The sequence below is a fragment of the Tachypleus tridentatus genome, chromosome 12 (assembly GCF_004210375.1).
Source record: "Tachypleus tridentatus isolate NWPU-2018 chromosome 12, ASM421037v1, whole genome shotgun sequence".
Taxonomy (NCBI): Eukaryota; Metazoa; Arthropoda; class Merostomata; order Xiphosura; family Limulidae; genus Tachypleus; species Tachypleus tridentatus.
Window position 1 is genome coordinate 104,089,288 of NC_134836.1, and position 14,264 is coordinate 104,103,551.

Sequence of the window (14,264 nt, forward strand, 5' to 3'; positions counted from 1 at the left end):
ATCGGTTGGATTTGATGATGTACACTATTAAATGCTGTCCCATCTTATCTCCTGCTTCTCTCACTATTCTTTTGACTGTTTTTAACTGGATCTGGCAGGAGAATGTTTTTCCTGATGCCTGGCACCAGGCTTTTGCCCTAGCTTTCTCTAAACCTGGAAAGGATCCCAAGATTCCTTCAAACTACTATCCAATTGCTTTGACAACATGTCTCTGTAAGACCTTAGAGAGGATGGTTAATGCTTGTCTTGTTTGGCTCCTCAAATCAAACAACCTCCTCTCGCCCACCCAGTGTGGATTCTGATGACAGCGCTTCACCATGGACCACCTGATTCATCTTGAAACATCAATCAGAGAAGCCTTTCTCAAACAAGATTTTTTATCAGTATTTTGTGACATTGAGAAAGCTTACGATACAACATGGAGGTATGGCATTTTGAGAGACCTCCATGTATATCAGTTACATGGCCATTTGCCTGTTTTTGTTAAAAAAATTTTTAATGGACAGGAGATTCCAAGTTCATGTGGGTTCGACACTTCCCATTCTTTTCTAATGGAACTTGGAGTTCCTCAAGCCTATGTTTTGAGTATCACACTTTTCAGTATAAAGATTAATGCCATCACTAAACAACTTCCTCTTACTGTTGCAAACGGGCTCTATGTCAACAACTTTCACATCTCATGTCAGTCGTCGAACATGAGGTATATTGAGCGGCAGCTACAGACTGCCCTCAATTGTTTATTGAAGTGGACCTCAGCAAATGGTTTTCCCTTTTCTCTCTCTCTCTCTCTCTAAAACCATTTGCATGCACTTTTGCTGCCAACAGGATATTCACCCAGATCCTGAACTCTGTATCAGTGAAGTTGTGCTGCCTGTGGGACCTGAAACAAAGTTCTTTGGGCTTATCTTTGACCGTAAGTTGACCTTTATACCACACATCAAGCAGCTATGGGTCAAATGTACAAGAGCACTGAAGATTCTCCTTGTTCCTCTCTTCCACCATGTGAGGAGCGGATCAATGTTCTGTGCTAAAGATATATTGTATTCCTATTTGATCAAAACTCGACTATGGATCACTGGTCTATAGCTCTGCCAGGATCTCGGCCTTAAAGATGCTGGACCCCGTTCATCATCATGGACTTCAGCTCTGTGCTGGGGCTCTCCACACTTTCCCAGTTCAAAGCTTATACCTAGAGTCTCATCAACCTTCTTTGCACCTCTGCCGTGTGCAACTGTCTTTACCAAATACTTCAAAAATTTGTTCCTTACCAAAGCATCCCACCTGGGGTTGTGTTTCCTTCCTTGGTGGGCCATACTTTTTCAGAACAGACGATCAGCCATTGCTTCTTTTGGCCTTCATATCCAGGTGCAGTTGGATGATTTGGGTCTATCCTTGGATAACATTGCTGTATACACTGGTCAGCCCATTCCACCATGGCTTCTTACAGTCCCCAAATGTGACCTATCTTTAAGTCGTCTGAGAAGAGCAGACACTCCTGATTGGAAATACTGTCTGTTATTTGCTGAACATCTTTTGAACTATCCTTCCATTCCTATTTGTACAGATGGTTCAAAATCAAGTGACTGTGTGGGCTCTGCCATGGTTTTTTGTGGATTGGTGGTTGCATGCAGAATCCCATTTACAGTGTCTGTGTTCACTGATGGACTGTATGCCATTTCTCTAGAAGCTAAGCATTACTCAAACTGTTTATACTGATTCTCTTAATTCTCTACTGGCCCTGGAATCGCTTCATGTTAGTTCACACCCTGTTCTCTCCAATATTCAATACAGACTTGCCCATTTCTCTTTTACATCTACTTCTATCCAGTTTTTCTGGATACCGGTCCATATTGGTAATGTGGGAATGAGCTTGCCGACACTGCAACTAAATCTGTTTGCTTTGGTACTGTCACTACTGTGCCTGTTCCATAATGGACTGTGGTCCTATATTCAAGGCTAGGCTCCATGGGTCTCTGGTCTACAACACTGCCAGAATTTATGCCTTGAAGATGTTGGATCCCATTCACTATCTGGAGATTTGGCTCCGCACAGGGGCTTTCAGCACATCTCCAGTTCAGAGTTTGTATTCTGAGTCTTGGGAATCTCCTCTCTACCTCTGCCATTTGCAACTGTCTTTACTGTATGTTTCAAAACTTTGATCCTTACCACAGCATCCAACTTGGGGTTGTGTTTTCCTTCCCCAGTTGGCAATTTTTTTTCAGAATAGACAGTGTACCATTGTTCCTACTGGCCTTTATATCAACGTACAGTTGGATGGATTGAGTCTTTTTTTGGATGACGTTGCTATCTTTACAGGTCAGTCCATCCCACCATGGCTTGTTGCCATCTGCAAGTGTGATCTTTCATTAAGTCAACTGAAGAAGGCGGGTACTTTTGATTGGAAGTACCATCTTTTATTTGTGTAATATCTTTTGAACCATCCTTCCAGTCCAATTTATATGGATGTTTGAAAATCAGGTGACTCTGTGGGCTCTGTCATGGCTTGTTGTGATTTGATGGTTGCACACAGGGTCCCTTTTACAGTTTCTGTGCTTATTGCTAAACTGTACACCATTTCTCTTGCCGTGGATCATGTAGGAGCTATACATTACACAAACTATACTACTTATACTCACTGTCTTAGCTCTCTATTGACTCCGGAATTGCTTCACATTAGTTCTCACCCTATTTTCATCAATATTCTAAACCGACTGGCCCATTTCTCTCTGTCATCTACTTCTATCCAGTTTTTCTGAATACCAGGCCACATTGGTGTTCATGGGAATGAGCTCACTGACACTGCAACGAAGTCTGTTTGCTCTGGTGCTATCACTGCCATGTCTATTCCATATGTGGACTATAGCTCTGTATTCAAGACTTAACTTCATGCCATTTGGCAATCGACTTGAAGTGAGCAATGTGTTAACAAGCTTTTCCAGATAAAAGCTTCTGTTGGTTTTTGGTCGTATTGTTTCCATAAGGATTGGAAGGAGGAAGTTATCCTAACTAGGCTACCCATTGGTCACAGTTTTTTAACCCATCATTTTCTTTTGTCTGGGACTGATGCACAAATGTGTGGTCTGTGTGACATTTAAGTAACAATAGCCTCCATTTTACTGTCATACTGTTGTTATGATTATGAGCAGTGGCACCATTTTAAACATGTTTTTACCATGGGTTTTAACCCTGACATTAGACAGTGTCAATGATGATGGTGATGCTGTCCACCAAACAAATGTTTTTAATTTTTTAGGACCATTGGCCTTTTTAATTCTATTTAAATTTTTATTTGGCATTGGTTTTTTGCTCTAACTTAATTTCCCTCTACACTTTATAATACTTTTACTGTTATTTAAAATGCCAAACAATGACATCAATCAAACCCAAATGTTAAATACTTAAACTATAAACAGAAACTTACATGGACTGTTGAATGTTGCTTTGAAATAATGTTTCTAGAAATTATTTGTGGCACATTTTCATCTTTTAAACTCTCTCTTTCTCACTTTTTTTTACAGAGAAAATCCAGTTACTTTAAAGAATGTATCTGGTCCTTTAGGCATTCATGTTATTCCAGACTATGATTCCAATGGAAGGTAGAGTAGGATGCTCATTTGATAACTTTCACAATATTATTTTATAAAAGATTAGTGCACTCACTAATTTTATAGTGAGTCATAATTTAAAAAAATTAAACATTACACTTCTTTGATTAATGCATAAGAGTTCAACATTTTTTTCAAATTAATTTTTAAATAGTGAAGAAAACTATTACCTCCTATGATGATAACCCTTTATCCTACCAACAAAACAAACAGTTAGCAAACATTAACTATTTAATATTTACGAACTGTTTGAACATGGAATTACATTAAGCTAATATAATAGTAAATTGACAGCCAACAACTTATAAGCATAACAAAATGGTTTTATTTTTGAGGAGCACACTACATGGTCCTGCAGAATCATTCTGTCTGCTTTCAGGTATGATTTATAGCTAAACGTACAGATTTTATATACAAAATTATAAAGTACAATTACAAAATGATCCAAAGACTTGGTGTAATTTAATGTCACTAGGTGACAACATTCCTTGACATTAAACCTTTGTATCTTTTGTCTTTGTACTTTACAGTTTTATAATATTCAAGGAGTGGACAAAAAAAGTGGCCCACCTTGAAAGTATTGATAATTTGCTGTATCTTTTTATTACATAACAGAAATGTGTGTAAATATGTTTAGAATGTACTTGATGAGATCTATTCAAATATGATATCAAATCCTAATTTTAACACTAGCTTTTATATATACCTGAACTTTTTATGATTTTAGTATTTTCTGAAGAAAAGTGTTGTGCACCTGCTGTAGTTTCTTAGATCTTCATATTACAATTAGCCTACAAAATGATCAAAAAGTTTCTCTGCAATTGTGGTGTCATTAAAATATACCTTAGAAGTAAGAAAACTAATATTATTAGAATAACCAGGTCAGTCATGTGGTATCAGTCCAATTGAAAATTTATGGGCTGAGTTAAACTGTTTAATAAAAGATTGCATGCAAAACATGGAGATGAACTTTTTGAAGTACTCGAAGAATGGCAGCCGATCACTTAGAAATATCTGGACAAATTAATTGAATGCATGGCATGTCGATGGCATTACTGAAATCCAAGGGAATGCTGACTAAATACTAACTTGTAAAACTTGTTTGTGTTATTTGGAGTTTCATATTTATGTTCGATTATTACAGAGAAATTTGTTTGAACATTTTTAGGCTAATCAGAATAAGATCTAAAAACAACTACAGTAGGCACATAACACTCTTTATGAGAAAATGTAATTAGATCATGAAAAGTTCAATGTATTTATGAAAGCCAGTGTTAAAGTTACAATTTGAGATCATATTTGAACAGATCTTGTGAAGTGCAATTTAAGAACATGTAGTTTTTCATAGTTTTTGGTATCTTTATGAAAGATGTAATAAATTAATGATATTTTCAGGAGTGGCTAATTTTTTTTGTCCACTCCATGTATATAAACATACATATTATAAAATTGTAAAGTACATAACATAAACATGTATTCATAGCTGTAGATCATGTCTGAAAAAGATATTTTATTATTCTAATAAATCATTTTTGAAGTTTATTATCCATGGTCTGATTAAAGACATTTATACTCTAAATTGAAAGTGTAAGAAAAGCAGGATTTTATTTGTCTTTTATCTGGCATAAATTATTTTCATGAATTATAAACTTTTGTAGAAATATGGGGCTAGTTGTGCATGGTGTTGAACCTGGTGGCAGAGTTGACCAAGATGGACGGCTTCATGTTGGAGATCGCATCATTGACATCAATGGGCAAAGTTTACTTCATGTTAGCTTTCAGAAAGCTCAGGAGATATTTAAAGATGCATTACGAGAACCAGAACTTAGGATACGCTTAGCAAAAAGTCCATTGTCTACATGCTCTGTCCAAAATTATAAAAAGCCACCTCCTCCTGTTTACCCCAAACCTGTGGTCAAGAAAGAGAAACCAAAAAATGAAAGTGAAAGAACAGAGTTGGTGGAAGGACTAGAAAAAGGTGTGTTTGTTAATGGTAATTTATTAAAAATAATAAAGGTAGATTATTAATGAACACCTTCAAATCCTCCCTTTCTTATATAATAAGTTCTTGTAACAGCTAAACATGAAGTAATGTTACCACTTTATTTTATTTTTAAATCTATATTTAACTGTTGAAACAAATGTGTCAGGAAACTAACTTATGTTAAAGACAGTAGTTTATCATCTTCACTGAGTAAGTGTTGTAACATGCAAAAATATGTAATTTTTATATACTTTATTTCCAATATATTCACACTCAGTGTGTACATTAAAAAAACCGTTTGTTCTACATACAGGTCTGATTTACTTGACCACATTCATTGATAATTTTTACAGATTATAATTTTTTTTTTAGTGTACAATAACACATTTAAAACATAACTACTATATAAACATGAACTTATTAAACTGCTGAGTTTAAGCATTACGTACCATTTTGTATTCAGTGGATATTTATATGTTGCTGAGAAGGATAAGTAGAAATGTGTTAATATGATCATGGCTTTTCATTATTGATAAAGAAAATGAATCTGTAATTTGTTAATATGTATGAAAAACAAACTTAAGAAGCAAGTAATTGGAAAGAGAATACATGAAGACTATTCTGGCACTCACTGGATTTTCTGAAACAATAAACTTACTGGCCTTATTTTAAAAGAAAAAAAATATGGACACAAAGTGTAAATAAATAAGCAATTAAACTGTACAAGTGTCTTTTTCCAAACACAAACCAGAAGAAGGCTGTTTGTTCAAACTGTTAGGAGCAACATCTTTAGAAGATAAATGTAAATTTATTACAATACAAGATAAAGCAAGATATAATAATAATAACAATAATTAAAATACTTAGTTTGCTTACCTTGTGAAGATGCATTTCACCATTTAATGCAAAGAAATAGTTCTTATAATCTATATTTCAAAATAAATTTATGGAAAACTTATCAGTGTTTTATCAAGTAACAAAGCTAGTGTAATCCACAGTTCAGTTAAGAGAATGATTTAAAACTAGTGTGTGTACATAGCAATTCTGATTTGTGGGGTAAAGCACAAATAAGATATTTCGTACTTACAAGAGACACAAACGTCTTGTTCAATTTTTCTACAACAGTGGATGTGGAAAGTACATCCATACAAACATTCTTTAAGTCAATATTTTCATTGAGAGAGTTAGAAGATTTCAAAAATCAAACAAAATTCTCTCTGAAGAAAATTTGTCTACTATAACAGTTGTTATGGTTGGGAACATTCTTTCAAAGATTACAGCAAATACATTTTCTATGCACTGCTTGCAATTAGTTAGGCATGTGTATAAGTAGGTAGGCACATGAGCACACAATGAATTTTCAAAAAAATACCACAAACTTGAGTATTTTCAAATTGTAGACTATTTTTTTCAAGATGATAAAGAAACAGTAAACTATTTATGTACCTCAGAATAGCTGGTATTGGTATTGACACTTTTATTGATAAGCTGAGAACAACGTTTTGACCTTCCTAGGTCATCTTCCAAGTTAACAAGCATTCCGAGATACCTTTGTATTTCAAGTGAGTTTCTTGTCATCAAGAGTCAACTATTCAAAACATCTTGAGTTTGTTTTTTAATGAAATTCTTAAAATATTAGGATATTAATAAGAAATTGGACATTGAAAATATACAGAATTATCTTCGTCATTTTGGAACTTCATTTATTAGTGAAACAATGTTTCAAAACTGAACCTTTATTTAGTATGTAATATTTAAAACTGATTTTGAGAAATTTAACTATTACACTTACTGTTAATGTTCATAATTGTGGTGAAGACCACACATACCTTTTTGGGTTTCTTTTTTCTCTTTAAGGTTCAAATTCAAAAGTTGCCACAGTAACATCAACAAAAAATACTTGTTTATCTGTACCATTAAATCAAAAGAATATTTCTCTCACCTCAAACACAAGGAAGATTGGGCAAAAAATTTTGATACAGCTGACAAAAGGTAAACCTCTCCTGTTCTAATAAAGTTTTGAGTAGTAAATGTTTAGCAAACAGTGTTGTGATAAAATGTAAAATTTTGTAAAATGTGATTGCAAAGAATGATCAATAAATATTTACATTACAAACCAACATTGCTATGTTTTAAAAGTATAGTAAACAAATATTTACAGAATAACAATATGTTTTGCTGTAACTGAACATTATTTTGGAACTCTGGATGTAAACAATGATTGAGTTATTCATATATTAAATCAAACAACAGCATCACATAGTCATGCCTAGCATCCATATATGAACTGTAACGTGACCCAAGCACTTCCTAAAGGAGGACCTTTCTTTTTCTGGGGTCAATGGATTTAAGGTTGAATAGACCCAGCAACCTAATTTTTGTGGGCTTATCCTGTGTAATTTTACACAGAATAAAATTATCAGTGGACTCCTATTAATAAAATGTATCTTTCATATTACATGAAAAAAATAAGTAAAGAATTGTTTTCTTTTTCTGACAGAGATGAAACCAATGAATAGAGATCACTGATTCCAGGTTCTAGATTAATTCTGAAAGGTTGAACAGTGTTTAGATTAGCTATCCAATAATCTTCTTTTCTTTCTTCATCTGCTTTAGTTTTGAATCCTATTTCAATGCCTGTAAGAGTAACATTGTTAATGGAGTGACCAGATTGGTTAAAGTGTTGGGCAAAAGAGAGATCTTTTTTGGTGTTAATAGAAGATTTATGTCCCCTCGGTGTGGATTCCTGTACATGGTAAGTACAGTCCTTTACCGCTATTGATCTCTGGTTTGCTCTCCTTCATTATTCTCCCATTTTTCATGGAGGGTTGACAGTAATCCACTAGGCAGTGATCATTTTCCAATCCTTTGAGAGAGACTGGCTGTGGTCGATGCCATCCTACCCACGTGCCCCGGTGGAAGCTGGATCAGGCAGACTGGTCCACTTTCACTGCTCTCGTAGAACTTGATCCTGCCATCGTGAGTCAGCCATCAATGGACGACTGTGTGGCAGCAGTAACTGACTGTATTATACAAGCAGCTGCTCCTTGTATTCCTAAAACCTTGACACGTTTTCCACAATATCCTCGTCTGTGGTGGAATCCTGCCAGCCACATGGCACGGAAAGCTTAAAAACGGGCCTGGAATGCTTTCTGTAGATATCCCACACTTTCGAACTGCATCGCTTTCCAATGGGCCCGTGCACATGCTAGGTGGGTAACATGTCAAAGCCAGAAGGAATCTTGGATTAAGTTCACAACTAGCATATCTTCTACCACCAGTTCCAAGGTCATATGGGACAGGATTCGAAAGGTCAGTGGGCACTACAATTCAGTCCCCCTCTTCATCTTACTCTCTGATGGTCAAGAGGTAGCTGATGTCCGGAGCATCAACGATACTCTAGGTGAAAGCTTTTGCCGGGTATCTAGCACTTCTGCTTGTTCCTCCACCTACTTGGCCATCAAGACTCGGGCAGAGAGTTCACCTCTTTCCTTTCTAACTGACTGTCTTTTTTACTGTAATTGTCCTTTTACACTGGTGGAACTGAAAATGGCCCTTCATTGGTCTGGCAGTACATCTGTTGGACCTGATATCTATCTCCTGCTTCTCTTGATATTCTTCTAATTGTTTTTAACCGGATCTGGCAGGAGAATGTTTTTTCTGATGCTTAGCACCAGGCTATTATCTTACCTTTCTCTAAACCTGGGAAAGATCTCAAGATTCCTTCAAACTACTGTCCAATTGCTTTGACGATCTGTCTCTGTAAGACCTTAGAGAGGATGGGTAATCCTAGTCTTGTTTGGCTCCTCGAATCAAACAACCTCCTCTCGCACCACCCAGTATGGGTTCCGACGACAGCACTCCACTATGGACCACCTAATTGGACTTGAAACATCAATCAGAGAAGCTTTTCTCAAACGACAACATCTTGTATCAATATTCTTTGACATTGAGAAGGCTTATGACACAACATGGAGGTATAGCATTTTGCGAGACTTCCATATATATGGGTTATGTGGCCATTTACTCATGTTTATTAAAATTTTTTTAATGAACAAGAGATTCCAAGTTTGTGTGGGTTTGACACTTTCCCTTTCTTTTTTACAGAAACTTGCGGTCCTTCAGGGCTGTGTTTTGAGTGTCACACTTTTCAGTATAAAGATGTATGCCATCACTGAACAACTCCCTCTCACTGTTGCAAATGGGCTCTATGTTGATGACTTTTACATCTGGTGTCAGTTGTCGAACATGAGATATATTGAGCAACAACTACAATCTGCCCTCAGTCATGTACTGAAGTGGACTACGGCAAACAGCTTTAATTTTTCTCTCTCTAAAACCAGTTGCATGCACTTTTGCCGCCAACAGGGTATTCACCCTGATCCTGTATCAGTATTCACTCTGTATCGGTGAAGTTTCACTGCCAGTGGTCCCTGAGACCAAGTTCTTGGGGCTTATCTTTGACCGTAAGCTGACCTTTATACCATACTTAAAGCAACTATGGGTCAAATGCACAAGAGCACTGAACATCCTCCGTGTCCTCTCTACCACTAGTTGGGGAGCAGATCGATGTTCTATGTTAAAGATATATCGTGCTCTTATTCATTCAACACTCAACTATGGATCAATGGTCTATGGCTCTGCCAGACCCTTGGCCTTAAAGATGCTGGACCCCATTCATCATCAAGGACTTCGACTCTGCACTGGGGTTTTCTGCACCTCCCCAGTTCAAAGCTTATATGTAGAATCTCATGAACCTTCTCTGCACCTTTGCCGTTTGCAACTATCTTTACAATATTCTTCAAAACTTCATTCCTTACCTAAGCAACCCACCTTGGGATGTGTTTTCCTTCCTCAGTAGGCCATCCTTTTTCAGAACAGGTGATCTACCACTGCTCCTTTTGGCCTTCGCATCCAGGCACAATTGGATGAATTGGGTCTGTCCTTAGATGACATTGCAGAATCCACTGGTCAGCCCATCCCACCATGGCTTATTACAGTCCCCAAATGTGACCTTTCTTTAAGTCATCTGTGAAAGGCAGATACTCCAGATAGGAAGTACCATCTTTTATTTACTGAACATCTTTCGAACAATCATTCCATTCCAATTTATACGGATGGTTCCAAATCAGTAATTCTGTGGGCTCTGCCGTGGTTTGTTGCGGTTCGGTGGTTGCACGCAGAATCCCCTCTACAGTTTCTGTGTTCACTGCTGAACTGTACACCATATCTCTTGACCTGGATCATATTGAGGTTAAGCAGTACACCAACTGCACTATTTATACTGACTTGCTTAGTTCTCTACTGGCCCTGGAATCGCTTCACGTTGGCTCACACCCTGTTCTCACTGATATTCAAAACCAACTGGCCCATTTCCCATTGACATCTACTTCTATCCAGTTTTTCTGGATACCAGGCCACGTTGGTATTCGTGGGAACAAGCTTGCAGACATGGCAGCTAAATCTATCTGCTCTGGCACTATCACCACTGTGTCTATTCCGTACATGGACTATGGTCCTGTATTCAAGGCTTGGCTCCGTGACAGCTGGCAGTCCACTTGGAGTGAGCAACGCGACAACAAGTTTTTTCGAATAAAACCCTATATTGGGTTTTGGCCGTCTAGCTTCCATAAGGTTCGGAAGGAGGAAGTTCTAACTAGATTACGCATTGGTCACAGTTTTTTAACTCATCGTTTTCTTTTATCTGGAACTGATGCACCAGTGTGTAGTTTGTGTAACACTCAAATCACTGTAAGCCACATTTTACTTTCTTGCCATCATTACGACACTCAACGACGGCACTATTTTAAACATGTTCTGTCCTAGGGTTTGTCTGTAACATTGGACAGTGTTATCGGTGATGGTGACACTGTCCACCTTGATAAAGTTTTTAGTTTTTTAATGACCATTAATCTTTTTAATCTCATTTAAGTGTTTGATATTTATTCATTACACCTTTTTAATTGTGGTTTCATTTTCAGAGTCTCAATCTCTCTAGTTCAATTTGAAATTGGAAAATGGCCAGAACATTAAATAACTTGACACCAGGACTGGAAAGGCCAACTTCAGGTGACTAACGCTGCTGTTTGAACTACCCGTTAGTCATCCTGGCAAGTTGTTATTACAATTTTGCTGCGTGTCTTTTAACACTTTTATTACTTTACCTTTTGGTACTGGCCATAATGACACATAACCCAAAACCAGGACTGGAAAGACCAACTTCAGATGTCTGATGGTGGTTCCTGTACTTACCTGTTAGTCTTCCTGGTGGGTTATGATCATTACCATTATGCTACAGAGAGTCCTTTACAACTTTGTAAATGGATGTCAACATTTTATGTTTTCAGTTGCTTCATTTCCTTTTATGAATTTTACTACATTTACTTTACTTTTACCTTTTTACCAGACATTTGGCTCATTATTATTATGATTTTGCTACATGTCTTTTAAAACTTTTATTATTTTACCTTTTGATAATGGCTGTTATGACACATAGCCCAGAACCAGGACTGGAAAGGCCAACTTCAGGAGACTGACGGTGGTTCTTGTACTTATCTGTTAGTCTTCCTGGCAGGTTATGATCATCACCATTATGCTAGAGAAAGTTCTTTACAACTTCTCTTACTCTGCTTTCTCTCTTAACATTGTAGACTAGGTGTCAACATTGGTTTTATGCTTTTTCTGTTTTTCAATGATGTTTTGTTTTACCTTCATTTCCTTTTATATATTTTACTACATTTAATTTATTTTTACCTTTTTACCGGACGTTTGGCGGAGATAGCCTAGCTGCTTTGTGCCATAAAACACTAAATCAACCAACCAACCAACCAGAAGATTTATGATTGTTAAAACGTTCTATGAAAATTTTGTGTATGTTCTATATGTTAATGATTGCATTTTTTTTACACTATAAGATGAATTGTGTTTTTTGTTTCATGAGTGATTTCTTTGGATATTTTAAAGTTTCTTTGATTGTGCTTGTTAGAAAATGAGTCAATGGTTGTATTTTTATGAACTTGCAGATTTGACAACAGGCTTTATTGCATGGATGATAAACATTTTGGGGTGGGATGTAATTCACTTTTGTGTGAACAAGGATATCTTTTAGGGTTCTCCTTTTTTGGAAGGAGACAATGGGAACTTCGGGATATCTGTTTAAGATGATCATTCAGCTGTAGGAGATGAAAATATTTTCTTCAGAATTCCTGAGATATTTAAACTGGTGGGTAATAATAAGAGGAATTCTATTTGAAAGTTTAGAATTACTCTGATTAAGGATGTTTCTCCACTGAGTGTTGTTAGCCTTTTCAGTTTGTTTGTCAATTTTGGTGTCTTTTTATCCTCTTTGTGATAAGGTTTGTTAACCTGAAGATGACCTAAGAAGGTCAAAACGTTGTTCTCTGCTTTATTAGTAAAAGTGTTAGTACCCATACCAGCCATCCTGAGATACATGGTTTCTTTTATATTCTTAGTGTGTTTTCTGTAGTCTGTTTCATTTGAGCATATTTTCTTTATTCTAAGAGCTTAACTGAAGGTATATTTCATTTTGTGTGAAAAGGGTGACAGATTTTATAGTTAAGGTATGTGGCAGGTAGGATTTTTGTACAAATCTGTGTGTAAAATTCTGTTTTTTTAAAAAAACTGTGATGTTAAGAAAGTTAATCTGTTTATGCAAGTAATCACAGGTGAACTTAATTGTTTTGTGAAAGGAGTATGCACGTTTGATAAATTCTTTTGAGTGAGTTAAGATTGGCTGTCCAAATGAAAATGTTATCTTTGTGATATTTCCATATGAGATTTTACAGGGATGAGTTGTAAAAGCTGGTTTTCAATATGACCCACAAAATTATTGGCATAATTGGGAGCCCTTTTGGTACCTGTTGCAGTGCTGTTAACTTAAATGTAACATTCGTCATTAAATTTGAAGTTGTTCAGAATTAAAACCAGGTTGGCAAGATCAGTTATTGTTTGAGATTCTTATGGGTCAGAAAGGTTTAATGTGGACTTTAAAGTTTCTAGCTCTTTATCATGTGGAATGTTGGTATAAAGGAAAGAAACATTTATTGTGTAAAGAAGACTGTTAGGTGGTAACTGTCTTTCAGTATTAATATCTTATTTGATGTTAAGAAAGTGGATTGTATCCTTTATGTAAGAGGGTACAGGGAATATCATGGGTTGGCCATAAGTACTACCAAAAAAAATGATCTCCCTGTTGCTCAAAACTTTAATAACCAGCCTGGTAATTTCAGTTATAATATTACTCTCACTAGTATTGAGACAGGATTCAGAACTAAAGCAGATAGGGAAATAAAAAAAGTTTACTGGATTGATAATCTAAACACTGTTCAACCTTTTGGAATTAATCTGTAACTTGGAATCAGTGTTCTCCATTCATTGGTATCATCTCTGTCAGGAAAAGAAAAAAAAAATCTTTGCTTATTTTTTGATATAATATGAAAGATGAATTTTCTAAACTTGCTATTTCTTTAAGATAATTTTCCATACTTGTTTTAATAAATTGATTAGCGTAACATATCTTTTTCAGTCAGTCTCTAGGTGTCACCTTTATTTTACTTAAACACCTAAGTATAGTTTTAAATATACGTATAGTTAGCCATTTCTAAATTAAAATATCCCTAACACCTTTTTACATACTTTTGCCATTGGCTACATTG

The 14,264-nt window shown here is 36.0% G+C and overlaps 1 protein-coding gene across 9 annotated transcripts in view; it reads left to right on the top strand.

Moving 5' to 3' along the window:
* LOC143234208 (partitioning defective 3 homolog) overlaps positions 1 to 14,264 on the top strand; it is a 97,463-nt gene that overhangs the window by 56,189 nt on the left and 27,010 nt on the right. For 7 of the 9 annotated variants that reach the window (XM_076471384.1, XM_076471385.1, XM_076471388.1 and 4 more), the window contains 3 exons: positions 3,519 to 3,596; positions 5,264 to 5,598; positions 7,447 to 7,581. In XM_076471384.1, the coding sequence (XP_076327499.1) occupies positions 3,519 to 3,596; positions 5,264 to 5,598; positions 7,447 to 7,581 (548 nt within the window). The remainder of the gene's footprint in view (positions 1 to 3,518; positions 3,597 to 5,263; positions 5,599 to 7,446; positions 7,582 to 14,264) is intronic. The other 2 variants (XM_076471382.1, XM_076471387.1) reach the window with 2 other exon arrangements.